Source organism: Perca fluviatilis, chromosome 5 (assembly GCF_010015445.1).
Source record: "Perca fluviatilis chromosome 5, GENO_Pfluv_1.0, whole genome shotgun sequence".
NCBI lineage: Eukaryota > Metazoa > Chordata > Actinopteri > Perciformes > Percidae > Perca > Perca fluviatilis.
In genome coordinates, this window is record NC_053116.1 from 10,567,608 (window position 1) to 10,586,461 (window position 18,854).

The window sequence follows — 18,854 nt, forward strand, 5'->3', positions numbered from 1 at the left end:
CCTCCCCCGCGTGGAAAAAAAGTGGGCTCCCCCGAAGGCCACAGTATAGTTAGAACCATTGGCATGGGGTACTTTCCATAAAATCATTTCTCAATGCAAATCAAACCAGCTATTAGGCTAACTGAAATAAAACCATGCCAATCTCTAGGTATGGGGAAGGGTATGTGATGATGTGGGGCTATTTTAATTCCAAAGGCCAAGGGAACTTTATCAGGATGCATAGTATCATGGATCCATGAAATAACTGGCCTTTAAAAATAAAAATCTGCCTGCCTCTATGGGAATTTAACATAGGGGTGTACTTACTCATGCCCCCTGTATTTTAAGGAAGAACATTTATTTATTTACGATACATTATTCATTCATAAAGAAAATTGGTGTCTTAAAGGTTGGATTTTTCCTATTCTTTTTTAATTAAGGCATTAGATCAATTTCCAAAGGGCTTTTTCACTTTTTAAACCTGTAACATGCACAAAAAAGATATATAACACTATGGAAAGGGAAAAAGCAAAAAAGCATAGTATGAGCACTTTAACTGAATTGAAATTGAAAGTAATTCCACCTGAGTAAAGTGCCTTCATCTCTTACGTCTCTCTTCCTCCCACCAGCTGGTTTGATTAAGATTTTGTGTTTTGTCTGCACCCACCACGCTCTATGCTCAGTCATACGCTGCATTCATTTCAATCAGGAGAGACTTCGTTGCAGATAGGCAAAGCTTTCTTGAACATATGCATATGAAATATACAGAGTCTTTGGAGATTAGACTCCATCGTTATAAAATATTTTTATAGAGGGGTAGAGAAACCAGACATATCCCCCCGATGGAGTCTAGACACTGGTGGTGGCGGCAAAGGAGCCCGAAGACCAGATGGAAGTAGTCGATGAGCGTTCTGCTTGAGGAAGACCCAGGGTGCCCCGGGTGCTGGTGACTGGTGGTGGAAGGGGAGGAGGAGGGTTGCACGTTTTGCCTGAAATGACAGCTAACAGCAGTAGGGCTGGGTATCGTTCAAAATATTTCGATCCGGTGCCAATTTCGATACGTCAGTTTCAATGCCGGTTCCTAACGCTACTTTTTTCGATACCGTATGTTTTAAAATCCATTTCAACATTAACAAAAATACATTAAACACAAAGCTTTTATTTTCCACCTTAATTCTTTATCAAAACAGTTATCAAAATTAAAAAAAATTCTGGTAAAACTGCTCACTCAGAGTTGCATTATTAAAAGTGCCTTGCAAGCTCAGCCTGTCAGTCAGTCATCAGGGCAGAGAAACCACCGTTTGGCCTGCCTGTCTAGTAAGAGGAAGTGTAACGTCAACAGCACAGCGACCGCTATCGGCTCGCCATTAATATCACATCGCAGAAAACGCTATCTGCGTGAAGTTTTAAAAAAACTGTAACTACGCTTGAAACCAACCGTGACTCTCTGTGACTTCAACAAGACTGCAGACAGTTTACTCCGTCCGCACCTCTCCGTGTGTGTGTGTCGGTCGGAGCTCCGCTCTGCGTCAATATGCAGAGAGGACAGATACAGAAGCGTAACTATCGGTAAGCAGGGTAAGCGGTGCTTAGGGGCCCGGACCAATCAGGGGCCCGCATCACTGGAAGATATTGATTGACAGCTGGGGCCCCCTATCCCATTTTCATTACTCGCGACAATCCCAGCAGTCCCATGTGCAGCCACTGACCAAGTGGGAGCGAGAACGGGTCAAATTAATTTCCTTGTTTCTGTTATGAAGAGGAGACGTGTGTGTGTGTGTGTGTGTGTGTGTGTGTGTGTGTGTGTGTGTGTGTGTGTGTGTGACTCGAACATCTCACATTTACCAACAAAACGTACAGCGAAAGACTGTGCAAAACATTTCAGACCGTCCTGCCAACCTGTATACATTTTAACATCAATGTACGCTGTAACGTTTTTCCACTCTAAAGTCTGAAGCGGCTGCTGTTTCAATACTGTCGGCTCTCTGCAGCGGGCGGGGCTGCTGCTCCATTTCCCCGCGACTGACACACACACACACACACACACACACACACACACACACACACACACACACACACACACACACACACACACACACACACACACACACACACACAATCACACACAATCACACACGGTGGATGCAGGAAAAAACGCAGATGAGAGGACACGATGACCTAAATTGAGGACAGCTACGCTCGTTATTGTAAGTGCAATGATAAGTTAAAGTCCAATAAGTACTTTATCAAACCGTATGAATGTGTGTGTGTGGCCAGGATATGAAATTAACTAACAATGTAAAGATCAACAAGCCACTGACATATATGTTCATATTTGATTCATTCAATAAATTATTATTTTTTGTCTTAAATCCACCAGCCATTTTCATATTATACCAACATTTGCAGCATCCTGAACCTTTTTGGTAAGGTTCCTAGGAAATCTCAACCCAGAGTAATTCATTAATAGTACTAATTATTATTCTCCCCAAAACCCAAAGTCTCCCCAAAGTTTCCTTTTATTTTTAAAGAATTATACAAAAAAATTGCAACTTTTTTTGCAACTTTCACCGTCTTCTGCAACTTCATTGCAACAAGACATTGCAACTTTTATTGCAATTTTTTACAAAAGCTCCGGTGAAATCAGCCATTTTGGGCCACAACAATCTCATAAAAAGGCCGTGAAATCCTGGAAGGTGTGCCCTTGTGTGTTTTTTTATGTGTTACGGTGCACATTCACCAGTGTTTTTTTGTTGTTGTTGTGGTGCGCGTAGGCTAGGCCTACTCCTGATTTTGTCAGTCATCTCTTATATGCGGTGTCTCACTAGCTATGTTTCCACATGTTTTTATCCGAATTAAGTGATATCGAATGAAAAATGCCTTATGGAAACAGTAAAATCCGATTGAATTTCATGAATATCGACATAAAGAAAATACGTTCGGTCTCATCGGATTTTCTCTTCATCGATATACGGCTTATGCGATAAACGCTGATGGAAATGTTATTTGCCGAAAAAATAATGAATTGTGATTAAGTTTTAGGTCATTTTATGGTTGCAACCCGCAATAAAACGAAGAAGAAGAAGTTTCAGTTCATTTCCGCCCAGTATTTCTGCTCTGTTTGCACACATGACAGCTGTCAACAAAAACAGATGTAAGCGGACAAACGAGGAGACGAGATACTTTTTTAATTGAATTTAACAGAAAAATATAATGGCTATTTTAGATAGCAAAAATCTAAGAAACGCCATCATTTATCAGGAGCTTGCGAAGGAAATGACCAACAAAGGTTACGACAGGGACATTCTAAAACACTTTACGTGAAAAAGCTTAACGTGGTTTAATGTATCTAAACAACGATCAATCATCACCAGATTTATCATGGTCATATCTTGTCATAAACACTTAAGCCTGTCAAAAAAACTAAATCGAAATCCAACGATTATAGAAGTTATCTCACGTTAATGTTTTCTTCATCATTACGCCCTATAGGTGAGGAAAAAGCTTTTTGGTTTAATGTACCTAACAATGATAAATGATTACCTAATTTCTCTCTAATATTGCTCCTCATAACCACTGAAAGCTGTCAAAAACTCGAACCCAAAATCCTATTATTATGGACGTTATCTGACATGAAGCGTTTCTGCTTCACAGCAGGGCAGCGGAGCGGCTGTGGGTTGACTCTCCACGGTTCTCATTGGCGTTATAAGTCCTAATGTGAAAAAGCTTAACGTGGTTTAATGTATCTAAAGAACGTTCAATCATCACCAAAAAAATCCTCTCCTATATTGCTCATCATAACCACTTAAAACTGTCAAATTTAACCCAATTTTCAAATATTATGGACGTTATCTGACACTATGATGAAGAAAACATTAACGTGAGATAACTTCTATAATCGTTGGATTTCGATTTAGTTTTTTTGACAGGCTTAACCCTTGTGTTGTCCTTCGGGTCACTGGGACCCGAAGGACAACACAAGGATTATGTACTTCCATTTACTTTGTTGAGAATTGCTCTCTAAACAAGGGTTAATACAGCACCTTAGTTCTTGTTTGTACAGCATTTTGGTCAGCTTACACTGTGTTTAAATGTGTTCTAGAAATAAACTTTACTTACTTACTTTAAAAGAAACCGGTTTTAGAGAGCAATTCTCAACAAAGTAAACGGAAGTACATAATCCTTGTGTTGTCCTTCGGGTCACTGGGACCCAAAGGACAACACAAGGGTTAAGTGTTCATGACAATATATGACCATGATTCATCTGGTGATGATTGATCGTTGTTTAGAAACATTAAACCACGTTAAGCTTTTTCACGTTAAGCATTTTAGAATGTCCCTTACGACAAGCCGTGGGACGTCCTGCGGAGTAAATGGAAGGCGCTCAAACAGCGACACACTGCTCAAAAAAGAGAGTTGTCTCGCAGCGGTGCCGGAGGGAAAATAAAAGGCAAGTTCCACCTTTTTGATGAGCTGGATCAGATCCTCAGCCAAAGGCCCATCAGAGCTTAGCTTGGCTTCTCATATTAACAACAACAACTACTTTTGTCTAGCAAAACATTGTTCGCAAAAGTTCGCTTGAATGTTGTGCGATTCAGTGCAAAAGTGAATGGAAACACCTTAAAATGTCTCAAATCAATTCGATAGACCAATTTAATCGCAAAACAGCATATGACGTCATTACGCACAGGTTTTTATTCGCTTTAGAGCTGTTTGATGGAAACACACTTTCACCAGCTTTATTCGCATGAGTTTTTTTACCGAACTTCAGATAATTCGATTGACAAGTGGATGGAAACTTAGCTTATGATCCTCTCCTGTCCTATTCATGGTAGCCTTCTCGTGGACATTGCGCCGTCATCACGTGCTGTAGTAGGGGGGGCCCGCCTTGATAATCCTGCATAGGGGCCCGGTGTTGGCTCCTTACGCCACTGGACAGATAAGCTTGCGCTTACGTGCTCAGACGCTTTTGGAACTGAAATTTGGCACCGAAAGATAAATAATTTTTTTTAAGCTATGTGTTCCCTTTCCAAAGAGCGCCTTCATCATTTGTTTTGAACTTCCGAGCGCTCCAGAATTTTCTTCTTAAGTGAACATTTCATTTCCTACTATTTGAGTAGGTCGTACATTTTTATTTGACACTTGCATATATGTTTGTACATTCTTTCCTGTGTATATTTTTTGAGTAGTTGTTCTGAATCTGAATCAGAATCAGTTTTATTTACATACACAAGGAATTTGACTTCAGTAGGTGTAAACTCTCTATACATTCAACAAATAGACATAGTTCTTGTATTCAGTCCTATTTCTTATTTCTTGTATATTCTTATGTGTGCTGTGTGTCTTATAGTTGCTGCTGTAGCACTTACATTTCCAAATTTGGGATCAAAAGTCTTTTTATGTAATCTAATCTAAAAAAAAAAAAAAAACTCATATTGTGATTGGGGTTTATTCTTACCTTCAGTGATGACCACATTGACTGAAGTCATGATGTCAGCATACACTTTGTCAATCCCAACCCAGTGTACTCCAGCGTTGTCAAGTTGGAGATCTGTGACTTTCACAATCAGACCTCTTCTTCCTGCATCTACTATGTAAGCCCTGTGTGTATTTTTAATTTTACTTTCTGAATCTACCAAAATCTCACAGGTGCTTCTAGAATCCCCTCGGCACCAGTACTTTTTACTGTACCGGAACCGGCTTGTGTCATACTTGCAGATAAGAGTGAATTGGCCTCCGATATGTGCTTTGATGTCTCTTCTATCACACTCGAGCTGAAGGCTTGCTGAAAGACAAGAGTCCAATTAGAATGAAACTGCTCATAGCCGCAGCAATCAGAGGAATGCTCTGGTTTCAGGTTGTTCCACAAAATACTCAACTTTCAATTTAACTGATGTCATTTCATTTTTTGACCCAGATTATAATCATGAGCAATGAAAAAACGAAAGTAAATTCAAAGTGGGTTGGCAGCGTTGGTTTTCAGGTAGTTACTTGAGACATTTCCCATGTGAAACATTTGAGTCTGCAAATATTGTAATAATATTTTACGTTAGATAACTTCTATAATTGTTGGATTTCGATTTAGTTTTTTTGACAGGCTTAAGTGTTCACGACAATATATGACCATGATTCATCTGGTGATGATTGATCGTTGTTTAGATACATTAAACCACGTTTCCACGTTTGATGGAAACACACTTTCACCAGCTTTATTCGCATGAGTTTTTTTACCGAACTTCAGATAATTTGATTGACAAGTGGATGGAAACTTAGCTTATGATCCTCTCCTGTCCTATTCATGGTAGCCTACTCGTGGACATTGCTCCGTCATCACGTGCTGTAGTAGGGGGGGCCCGCCTTGATAATCCTGCATAGGGGCCCGGTGTTGGCTCCTTACGCCACTGGACAGATAAGCTTGCGCTTACGTGCTCAGACGCTTTTGGAATCGAAATTTGACACCGAAAGATAAATAATTTTTCGATACTCATAGGATTGGAGTATTTTTTTCGGTGCCATATAAGTATTGATGTTCAGTACCCAGCCCTAAACAGCAGCAGAGAGAGAAACAGATTTAAAGCAGCGATGTAATGCTGTGATTGGATCATGAATTTCGTGGTCAATTCTGGTTGGTTTACTGAAAAGTGAACGCCTCTAAACAGCTGTAGCTGTAATAGTTTTAGGAAGAGAGAGCGGTGATTGCAGATATTAGAAGTCTTCACGCTTAGCTTCATTACTGACCTACCTGAGTAACATAACTATTTACATTTTACCTAGGTTTACAATAAACTCAAAAATTTGTTAAAAAGTTTATTTCACGTGTGATTTCCTGTTTCTGTCACTTAGTTAGTGACAAAATAGGAACACAGTCGGACAATCTAAGTGACCGAGTGACATGATCAGCTCAAAGGTGGAAAACAAGTCAAACTGTGATGTGTGTGGCCACAGTGAAAATGCTGTATCCCCAGTTATGAAACCAAGGCTGTAAATGCGTTAAGGCAGAACAGTACAGATGTGTTCAGGGAATTGCACGCAAAAGCATTTCTGTAACCCACAATGCACCTACAGGAAGCAACGATCACCACAGTCCATCTCTACAGCTTCCTGAGTGTTGATTATAGTTGTTACCATTTCATGTCCACGACTTCAAACATCAAAATGAGGACACTGTGTCTGATTATGCTTTTTCATGGTGAGTGGGCTATGATTTGCAACTTGTATTAATTATCATAATGTTATTTTTATTCATCATAAAGTGTCTAAAAGGGATAATAATTTCTATTCCTTTTGAAAAATGAAAAGTAGATTAGAATGCCACTTTGAGGGGCAGTTTTTTTTTTCAAAATCTGTTTCAAAAACAAAGTTTAATATTAAACTGTAATTTCTAATCTTTATTAGTAAGTGAAATAGATACAAAAAAAATATGTATGTAAGCTTCTGTAATATTTAGTCCTCATGGTGTAACTGTGCCATATTTAGAAGTGCGTGATTTTTGGATGCGTTTATGATAACGGTCTCATTATGTTATATTCTATCATCATGTAATCATTCTTTCTTCATATGTGAAATGTGTGTGATCTGCCTACGATGTGGAAATGTTTTACACAAATTTGCTGACTCAAATGTTGTTTCACATGGGAAATGTCTCAAGTAACTACCTGAAAACCAACGCTGCCAACCCACTTTGAATTTACTTTCGTTTTTTCATTGCTCAGGATTATAATCTGGGTCAAAAAATGAAATGACATCAGTTAAATTGAAAGTTGAGTATTTTGTGGAACAACCTGAAACCAGAGCATTCCTCTGATTGCTGCGGCTATGAGCAGTTTCATTCTAATTGGACTCTTGTCTTTCAGCAAGCCTTCAGCTCGAGTGTGATAGAAGAGACATCAAAGCACATATCGGAGGCCAATTCACTCTTATCTGCAAGTATGACACAAGCCGGTTCCGGTACAGTAAAAAGTACTGGTGCCGAGGGGATTCTAGAAGCACCTGTGAGATTTTGGTAGATTCAGAAAGTAAAACTAAAAATACACACAGGGCTTACATAGTAGATGCAGGAAGAAGAGGTCTGATTGTGAAAGTCACAGATCTCCAACTTGACAACGCTGGAGTATACTGGGTTGGGATTGACAAAGTGCATGCTGACATCATGTCTTCAGTTAATGTGGTCATCACTGAAGGTAAGAATAAACCCCAATCACAATATGAGTTTTGTTTTTTTAATTAGATTAGATTACATAAAAAGATTTTTGATCCCAAATTTGGAAATGTAAGTGCTACAGCAGCAACTATAAGACACACAGCACACATAAGAATATACAAGAAATAAGAAATAGGATAAAATACAATGTCTATTTGTTGAATGTATAGAGAGTTTACACCTACCGAAGTCAAATTCCTTGTGTATGTAAGTATACTTGGCCAGTAAAACTGATTCAGAACAACTACTAAAAAAATATACACAGGAAAGAATGTACAAACGTATATATGCAAGTGGTGAAATGCTTTTTACGACCTACTCAAATAGTAACTTAAGAAGAAAATTCTGGAGCGCTCGGAAGTTCAAAACAAATGATGAAGGGGGTCTTTGGAAAGGGAACACAAAGCTTCAAAAGAGAAAAAAAGGTCCATGGCTCTCTTCTTGTGAAAAAAATGAATAAAAAGCTTAAATTCTTCAGAAAGGCAAAAATAGATTTAGAAGGCAGCTTTGTGCCGATACGCGTGGTTTGCTTCCCAGTTCTATTCTTAATGTAGACTTCAATATGAAATAGCCATTTAAATAAAGGCTTTTTTATTTATTTATTTTTTCACAAGAAGAGCCTTGGAACTTTTTTCCTACTAATATTATAAATACTATAAATACTACTAGTATTTATAAAGATGTAAGTAAATCTATGTTTGTGCAAGTTGCACTATAGTCCAGTATTGTGATGTACAGTATATGAATCTTATCTAACACTCATTGTTGAGTTGATAAAAAGTTTTGTATTGAATGTGGTAGGAATGATATTCAAGATGGTGGTGATGGCGCAGTGGCTATGACAAATGCCTTTGGTGTGGGAGACCTGGGTTAGATTCCCGCTGCGATACATCAACCAATGTGTCCTTGAGCAAGACACTTAACTCCTAGTTGCTCCAGAGGCGTGCAACCTCTGATATATAGCAATTTGCAAGTCGCTTTGGATAAAAGCGTCAGCTAAATGACATATAATGTAATGTAATATCCTGTAGCCGTCATTACGACAGTTATGTACTGCTTATGGACTTGTATTCCTATTGTCAAGCTGAATTCTAAATCCATTGCTTTCTTCTTTGTGCCAGTTCCAGTATCTGAGCCCAGTCTCCAGCCCTTGGGCTCTCTTGTGGACAGGCAGACATGTTGGGGTCAGCCAGTGACCGTGCGCTGTGGTTGTACAAAGGGCACTGCCGTTCGTTACGCCTGGTACACACACCACCAGGATTTTCTGCTTCACCACTCGTCAGATTTATACCTACACTGTGGCACAGTGGAAACGGACAGCGACTATTACTGCATTGCCAGTAATGACATAAGCAGTCACCGGAGTGTTATCCTCTCTGTGCAGGTTCTGCTGCCTGCATACAACAGCTGTATCTACGTCGTTCATATACAGGGTAAGAACAGATGTTATGTATTCTCTACTATAAATATCAAAGTGTAACATCTGTCTGTGTGTTCCAGTGACTCAACATTTCCAAGTCACGTTTGCTATTGCTGTGGCTCTGTTTCCTCTGTGCCAACGTACTTTTCACACTTCTGTTTTTTTCCTACGGTTGTGATGTCAGTAACAACTGACACAACATTGGGGATCAATAAAGTATCTATCTATCTATCTATCTATCTATCTATCTATCTATCTATCTATCTATCTATCTATCTATCTATCTATCTATCTATTTATCTATCTAAATACACTCCTCAGCCATTGGTTGCAGAAAAAGACCTATTTTATCATTGGGAATATTGTTTTTTATTATTGTTTTTTTTTAAATGACATTGGCTGTTTATTGTTTATAATGGATTATAGCTTTAATTGGACATTTTCAAAGCCTTTCATTTTAGAATCAGAATGGTCCAATATTACCCGAGTGACAGATAGTAAGATATTAACTCTTTTTATCTGGACCATTCTGATGTAGGATTTTAAATTAAAAGGCTTTGAAAAAGTCCAATTAAAGCTATATTTTAACTCTTTTTCAGGCTGATCGGAAAAAAACCTGAAACTTCCTGTTTAGACAGACTCATTTCACCTCAGAGTGATAGTACACCACACCCAGACTGTCACTCGAGTGATATCAGACCATTCTGATGTAGGATTTTAACATTAAAGTTTTTGAAAATGTCCAATTAAAGCTATATTTAAACTATTTTTTAAGATGATAACTAACTATATAACTAAAACAAAAAAACTCCTGTTTAGACCGACACATTTTGGATTGATGCCCTTGTATGCAGGATTGGACTTTGGTGACTCCTAGTGGCCGTTTGGGCAAACAGCAGTGCATAGGCCTACCACCTGACCATCTGACCCAGGAAACATACACTGCACCTGTTTTCAATGGGATTGTCTCGCTTTTCTACAAATGTGCCATCAGATTTACATGGCATGAAAATTTCACTTGTTTTTTTTAACATTTATATGCGTTCCCCCAGCCTGCCTATGGTCCCCCAGTGGCTAGAAATGGTGATAGGTGTAAACCGAGCCCTGGGTATCCTGCTCTGCCTTTGAGAAAATGAAAGCTCAGATGGGCCGATCTGAAATCTTGCTCCTTATTAGGTCAAAGTGGCAGTTGGTCAAGTCCACACCACACCCCCACCTTGCCCCCCCTCCCTCTCTCCTCCTCAATAGCTACAGACACAGAAATGGCACATCCTAAGGAAAGCTCATTGTGGGACTGACTCTAGTGGCTGTAATTCTGCACCAAGACTGAATTTCGAAGAAAGAGACTTCAGATACAGTATTAGGGGACCACTAAGGTCTATATAAAAGAGACTTCAGATACAGTATTAGGGGACCACTAAGGTCTATATAAAAGCATCCAAAGAGCACCATGTAATGGGCCCTTTAAAGATAAATGAATCATACCAATAAATAACACGTTTCATAGAATGCACTGATAAGGTCTGATGTGTTTTTGAGACTGTTGTGAAATCCCTATTGCAAAGTACAAACTCAATATTTGCAATATTTTTCCTTTTAATCATCAGGCCAACCCATTTATGACTGTGCCGACAGAATGAGCACCAGCACGGTCAAAACTCCACCTGTGACTACGTGCCAAGCTACCATGAAAATCCAATCGGACACAAGAAACAGTTCTTTACTCATCAATCAAACTGATCAAGATATGTTTTTCAACAGGTTAGACTATACTATACTGTACAGGTTAGACTGTACTATAACTTTTACAGGTGTTGCCTGAAAACCAGTCACTAATTAAATCCTTGTTTTTTTTATACAGGGAATGGACAGGAGTGCCTTTGTGGTATACATTGCTGCGTTGGGGTTCTTTTGCTTCCTTACTGATATTTCTGTGCGTAGTACTCAAATGTACAAAAGCAAGACACAAACGTGCCAAGAAGAAGAGGAGAGTTCATGTGAGGCGAACGCCCCGGTTAGTAAATTGACCTACAGTTTACACTGGTCAACCTGGTCTCACAGAATTCCATGAAATGAACACGGCCCCTTAACTCAAAATCTGACATTCTGAATATAATAATTAATATGTTAGGCCTAGCATAAATTGATATTTCAAAAAAGTCAGTTATTTACTCATTTTGTGTTTCTCCATCCAATATTACCAGGTTCATATTGTGGAATCTGTTCTGTATGTCTGAATGATAAATGGTGCTAATAAAAATTGAACAAAAAAAAAGTCATTTATTTAAAACAACTAATAATGCAGTGTGATGTTAAATCAAACTAAGTCCCACACATACATATGCTCATGTTTTTTCCCTTTAGTCTTTGCTATTAACATTCATCAACCACAAAATTAGAAAATTGCGTTTTTAAATAACGATGCATGGAAAATAAATAAAAAAATGCTTCTCTTTGTAAGTAGTTTATTTTTTGTTTTTAACAACAAAACAAGTCAAAACAAATGCAAATAAGTCAAACATAAGCATAAAACAATTTTTGTCATTATTGGTATATTTATTGTACAAATTCTCACATAGGCTACAACCATACAACACGCAGCAAGCTTTCACAGACGCCGTGCAGTAATTACTATGTCACTTCCGGAGTCTTCTGCTGATTGTTTTAAACGTTATTACGGTGTATAACTTACTAGAACAAAGCTGAGCAACGTGTTGTTGCTGGTGACTAAACCACTGAGATATATATATATATATATATATATATATATATATATATATATATATATATATATATATATATATATATATATATATATATATATATATATATATATATATATTCTCACTGAAGGCCTCAGATCTATGAATGAACACATGTGGAATTATGTACTTAACAAAAAAGTGTGAAATAACTGAAAACATGTCTTATATTCTAGTTTCTTCAAAGTAGCCACCCTTTGCTCTGATTACTGCTTTGCACACTTCTCTTGATGACCTTCAAGAGGTAGTCACCTGAAATGGTTTTCCAACAGTCTTGAAGGAGTTCCCAGAGATGCTTAGCACTTGTTGGCCCTTTTGCCTTCACTCTGCGGTCCAGCTCACCCCATAAATGATGGTCCAACTAAATGCAAACTGGATGGGATGGCATGTCGCTGCAGGATGCTGTGGTAGCCATGCTGGTTCAGTATGCCTTCAATTTTGAATAAATCCCCAACAGTGTCACCAGCAACGCACCCCCACACCATCACACCTCCTCCTCCATGCTTCACGGTGGGAACCAGGCATGTAGAATCCATCCGTTCACCTTTTCTGCGTCGCACAAAGACATGGCGGTTGGAACCAAAGATCTCAAATTTGGACTCATCAGACCAAAGCACAGATTTCCACTGGTCTAATGTCCATTCCTTGTCTTTCTTGGCCCAAACAAATCTCTTCTGCTTGTTGCCTCTCCTTAGAAGTGGTTTCCTAGCAGCTACTTGACCATGAAGGCCTGATTCGCACAGCACAGTCTCCTCTTAACAGTTGTTCTAGAGATTTGTCTGCTGCTAGAACTCTGTGTGGCATTCATCTGGTCTCTAATCTGAGCTGCTGTTAAATTGCGATTTCTGAGGCTGGTGACTCGGATGAACTTATCCTCAGCAGCAGAGGTGACTCTTGGTCTTCCTTTCCTGGGGCGGTCCTCATGTGAGCCAGTTTCCGTGTAGCGCTTGATGGTTTTTGCGACTGCACTTGGGGACACATTCAAAGTTTTCGCAATTTTCCAGACTGACTGACCTTCATTTGTTAAAGTAATGATGGCCACTTGTTTCTCTTTACTTAGCTGATTGGTTCTTACCATAATATGAATTCTAACAGTTGTCCAATAGGGCTATCAGCTGTGTATCAACCTGACTTCTGCACAACACAACTGATGGTCCCAACCCCATTAATAAGGGAAAAAAATTCCTCTAATTAACCCTGACAAGGCACACCTGTGAAGTGAAAACCATTTCAGGTGACTACCTCATGAAGCTCATTGAGAGAACACCAAGGGTTTGCAGCGCTATCAAAAAGGCAAAGGGTGGCTACTTTGAGGAATCTAAAATATAAGACATGTTTTCAGTTATTTCATGCTTTTTTGTTAAGTACATTATTCAATATGTGTTCATTCATAGTTTTGATGCCTTCAGTGAGAATCTACAATGTAAATAGTCATGAAAATAAAGAAAACGCATTGAATGAGAAGGTGTGTCCAAACTTTTGGCCTGTACTGTGTATATATATATATATATATATATATATATATATATATATATATATATATGTACATTGAAGCGATACTGGTGTTAAAGACCTGCTGATCGCGGTCTGATTCTCTGAAATGAATGCCCGCATTGCATTGTGGGAAATAGGCTTTGCATGCGCCCAGCTCAAATCATATCGTGTTCTGTCTTACAGCATACTGTAATATTTCACCGGTAATAAGACCAAAATAATATTATTAAAATAAGAAATGCATACTATGATAATATCTAAATATATGTTGCTAGATGTAGCGTTATAGTTTTAAAAATATCAATAAACAACAAAGCAATCCAGCTTCCATGGCCTAAATAGACCGAAATAATAACATTAAAAGAAATACAAATAAACCATAATAAGATCCATTTGGCTTATCCATTTGGATTTAATATTTGGCTTTTCGATTTCAATTTAACATTGGCTTTTAATTTGGATTTAATATTTGGCTATTCGATTTCAATTTAACATTGGCTTTTAATTTGGATTTAATATTTGGCTTTTCGCTTTCAATTTAACATTGGCTTTTGATTTGAATTTAATATTTGGCTTTTCGATTTCAATTTAACATTGACTTTTGATTTGGACTTGACACATGTCAATGTAAATGAGGAGGCGTGGCCCAAAGGCTGGTGGGAGGGTCTGAAACAAAAGGGGTGCAGAGGCACCTTATGAACAGCAGGGGGAGCTGACTGTTGGGGAGCACACTGTTGAGCATCTGTCTGCAGCTTCACCACCAGGCTAGCTTGGCCTCTTATTTCACATGATAGAAACTGATGATGTAGGCTAAACACAAACGGCATTTCATGCAACAACAGTGAAGTTTTAATATTTAATATCTAATATTCTAATATTAGCTGCAACAGCAGCTAATATTAGAATAGACCCAGCACCGGAGGTCTGATCCCCATGATCTGATCCCGAACCGCCGGTGACTCTGCCAGATCAGCAACAGAAAGTTTGCTGGGATTGTTAACGGTGGCGTAACGGTAACGTTGCAGCCGTGAACCGAAAGTCTGTTTCCTCAGCTGGTTCGATTGGGGCGAAGTTGTCTGCGGCGGGTAGAGACAGAGAGTCAGAGGGAGGCAGGGAGAGAGGGGAATAAATACATGTGGCATTATGAAATAAAATCCCCCCCCAAGCATTATCAAGAGCACAGGTTTCCAAAGTAATTTTAGCCTGGGCTAAAAGCAACACTGGTAGGCTATGCTGGCGCTGTTGCCTTGGAAATGACAACATCCGGTCTCTGAATATGAAAAAACAAACCTTTTTTCATTCCTATTTCCGAGTGATTTTATTTTTGTTATATGAAATAGAAAATGAAAATCACAGCATATTTTTAATTTCTCCCATCCCCTTTTGACCATGAAAAGGAAAAAAATGCCTTGTATTTCAATTTCAATTGTTGTATTTTAAAACGAAAATCAAATAACCATTCGTTTTTTGTTTTTTAAGTCTGTTTATGAAATGAAAATCGAATGAACGAAAAAGTACACGGACCCCGTGTAGGCTACTTTTTCATTCATTTGATTTCCGATTTTGAAACGATATTCAAATTTGAAAAATGGGTCATTTTAAACCTTGTTAATATCGTGCCATATTTCAGGAAATCAACTTGTCCATGACTCTATTGAGAGACTTCCAGCTGACAGCGGTATCACTGGCGGCCAGCAGGGAGCATGGATGTATTAAGAGAACATAACAACATAACAACACTGAAAAGGATGGAGAGGACACGAGAGAAGTTGTCATCGGGATACTGACGAGAGTTGTTCCAATGTCAGTGGAGCGGCTGCATGACACCGTTGACACCGTTCACCGGCTGGGAAGGAAAGGCGACGCCGCTACCTCAAATAACACACCGAGAGCAATCATCATTCAATTCGGGATGAGAATGGTGCGGGATGATGTTTGGAAAAGTCGAAGGATGCGAGAGTGTGTAGGCTAAAGACATGCACATACGTTTCAAAGAAGACTTCTCCAAAGAAGACCGGGAGGCGCGTGCGAAGCTGTGGCCACTGGTCCAAGAAGCCAGAAAGACAGGTAAACGGGCATTCTTGAAAGAAGGATACGCTCTGATCGATAACCGGAGAGCGATATTACGAATCCCACTATGGCCACGCCAAGACCCGCCCTTCAATAGCATTCACACACTACTATTGGCCAGGCGTCCATGCTAACACGTACAGGTCCTATCCCCTGACCAATCCCCTAACCCTAACCCTAACCTTAACCACTCGAGGTGAAATGCCTAACCCTAACCAATCAAGCTGCTTCGTAGGGCGGGTCTTGGCGTGGCCATAGTGGGATTCGTAATTTTGCAACCGGAGAGTGGACCCAAACTGAACACCTGTTTTGTTATCATTTGAATGGCTGTTAGGAATTCAGCCTACAATCACGTTTTTCAGTGAAACTTTAATCTTTTTGTTTGTTTGACATAAACGCTCCGATATGTAAGTATTAACACTACCCGCACTTTGTTTGTTAATTTGTTTTTTGAGGTTAAATAACCTGATGCTAAGATTGGAGCATGGTTAATGTTACGTTGATGATTCCAAATATTTTTGCACGCCAGTATATGGCACTGAATGTTTACCTTGTTTACCTGTTCATATATGGTATTGCAACTGATCACCCCTTGATACGTCTTGTTATTCCAAAATTAAGAATATTATATTATAAAGTACACAAAATTGATTTTATATTTAAATAGAACTTTGCTACAATAGCTGTTAGGTTTGTAGGTTTCCCTTTCTCCCTCTTTAGTTTCTAGAGGGCTAGTTACACAAAACATGTAGATTTAGGACTAACTACTCATTCCTGCGCATCGTTACACTCTTTTGTGCATTGTTTATAGATTATATACTTATTACCTAAATGTTGTCCTTTATTTCTTTAAATACTAGGGGGATGAAAGATAATGTAAAACGTAAGGCTATTTTTCTTTTCTGTAAGGAGCAAAGGGCTAATTGTATTTTTTTACAAGAAACTCTGGCTGACAGAACATTTTGGAAATTGAAATGGGGAGACTCCATCTTTTTCAGTCATGGAACGTCACACTCCGCAGGAGTTATGATTTTGTTAAATAGATTTCCTGGGGAAATTATTGATCATAAAAGTGAGTCTACCGGTTATTGGTTAATGGTCGCAACAGAACTGAATGGTATAAACTACATCTTATTATGTGTGTATGGTTATAACAGAAGAGCACAGAACAAAAATCTCTTCTCATGGAAAATGCTTTTTAGCCCCTGATCTTTGGTTAGACCGCTTACCATCAAAGAGACATTGTCACACACTTGATGAAAGAATTCTTTAATTGATCACAAAGGCCAATCTAATAGATTATTGGAGAATGAAAAACCCAACTGTTGTGGTTTTGGACTTTTCTGTTGCCTGTTATTGTTATTTCTGTATGTTTCCTGTTTTTATTGTATCCCGTGGTCTGTGTATATTTTGTTGTGTGTAGTTCTGGGGTCTATTTCAGAAAGCAGGTTTAGTGAAAACTCTGAGTTTGTTAACCCTGAGATGAGGGAAACTCTGGGTTTTCCGTTTCAGAAAGGGCCCTGTTTACACGATGACGCTCTCGGGTGAAAACGAAAAAATATTTTATCGGATGTGCCTTTCGTTTATACGGTGACGGCGTTTTTGGGGCTTAAAAACGCAAAAAAGTGAAACCACCCTCCAGAGTGGAAATCTTAAAAACGCTCCACCATCGCGTTACCGTCTAAAGGGTAAAAACGCAAAAGTCTGAAGACAGAGGTGTGGAGAGAGACGAGAAAAAGGCGTCTGTTGTTACGGAGTAGGATACAGAAATTATAGGGTCCTGTTAGAATTTCAATGTAATGGCTCAATGTTTAAATGATTTCAACAATGTGGATAAGGTTGTTATAGTTCGATGACGATATGTAGGCTATTCATTTGAGCGCAGAGGCAGGCGAAACGTTACGGTGAGAGAGAGAGCGAGCGAGTGGCAGCGGTCAGCGGGCGAGTAGGCCGTCAGCGGGCAGAGGAGGGTCTGCTTCAGCCTCCTCTGCCCGCTGCCTCGCCTCTCAAGCAGCGGCTGAAGGGCCGCGAGGCCCAGGGTATTGGTAGTGCTCCCTGGGGTGCTGTGTTGTGGCTTATCACGGTCAATTGTGCCGGTCATCATCAGACAAACATGCAACTCCACCTCCTCGTCTTTCCAGACGAGCTTTTGTTGTTCGCCCGGCATTTTTGGTTTCGCTACTAAGGAGAGAAGTAGATATATGTTCACGCGCGGGTGGTGGCCTTGGTGGTGTTGTGTGGCAGGGCCACCTAGTCACCTGGAGTGCATACTACATCGAATTTCACACACTTTTGCGTCACCATATGCACGCAGATTTCCCCTCCATAACGCTTGTCTAAACACAGAATAAAAAGTGATAACGCAACGCCACTTTTGCGTTTTCTCTTCAGATCGTTTCCGTGTAAACATAGCCTTAACCTTAGAGTCAGTTACTATGGTAACTGAGTCTGTGAACCTAACCTGGTCGGGAGCAGGTTTTCTTCAAGAAACCTTGAGTTTCTCTCAGTCTCCTCCCTCTAACACAGCGTCAGAGGGAGGAGACTTTCTTCTCTTTCATTTCCTCATTCATTCATTCATTCAGTCTGTATCAGGCGCATTCTAATGCAGTTTGTTATCTGCATGAATAAAAAAACGTATTGGTTTATGTTAGGCAGATTATAAAACGTTTTTTTCTCAAACATGTCATGTCCTTTTGTCGACGATCCCGCTGATGAAAAAGCTGTATTACTTCACAGAGAGTTTACGTCAGGAGATGATATTGAGTCCCGACTATAGATGTATTTTCATTTCCACATAACCGATTTGAGAGGTATTTTTTTCACAGTCCATTAGATATGTAGATACCTTATCCGTCCTCATATCACTAACATCAACCATCGTGGACAGGCTTTATCATCCAAGCAGAATCTTTGTGTTGCATTACGTTTT

General features: G+C 39.3%; 1 protein-coding gene across 1 annotated transcript; it reads left to right on the forward strand.

The window, feature by feature from the left end:
* The first annotated feature begins 6,993 nt into the window (after positions 1–6,993).
* Positions 6,994–15,922, forward strand: LOC120559192. Its single transcript, XM_039800732.1, has 6 exons — positions 6,994–7,168; positions 7,833–8,159; positions 9,301–9,612; positions 11,207–11,360; positions 11,461–11,613; positions 15,486–15,922. Exons 1-6 carry the CDS (start codon positions 7,033–7,035, stop codon positions 15,502–15,504), a joined length of 1,101 nt encoding a protein of 366 aa, XP_039656666.1. The 5' UTR covers positions 6,994–7,032; the 3' UTR covers positions 15,505–15,922.
* Positions 15,923–18,854: the final 2,932 nt, after the last annotated feature.

Bases quoted from the DNA above. Each gene is read 5' to 3' on its own strand.
- LOC120559192 (XM_039800732.1), top strand. From the start codon at position 7,033: ATGCACCTACAGGAAGCAACGATCACCACAGTCCATCTCTACAGCTTC. The intron at 8,160-9,300 runs GTAAGAATAAAC...TCTTTGTGCCAG, and splicing joins TAATGTGGTCATCACTGAAG to TTCCAGTATCTGAGCCCAGT. The intron at 9,613-11,206 runs GTAAGAACAGAT...TTTAATCATCAG, and splicing joins CTACGTCGTTCATATACAGG to GCCAACCCATTTATGACTGT.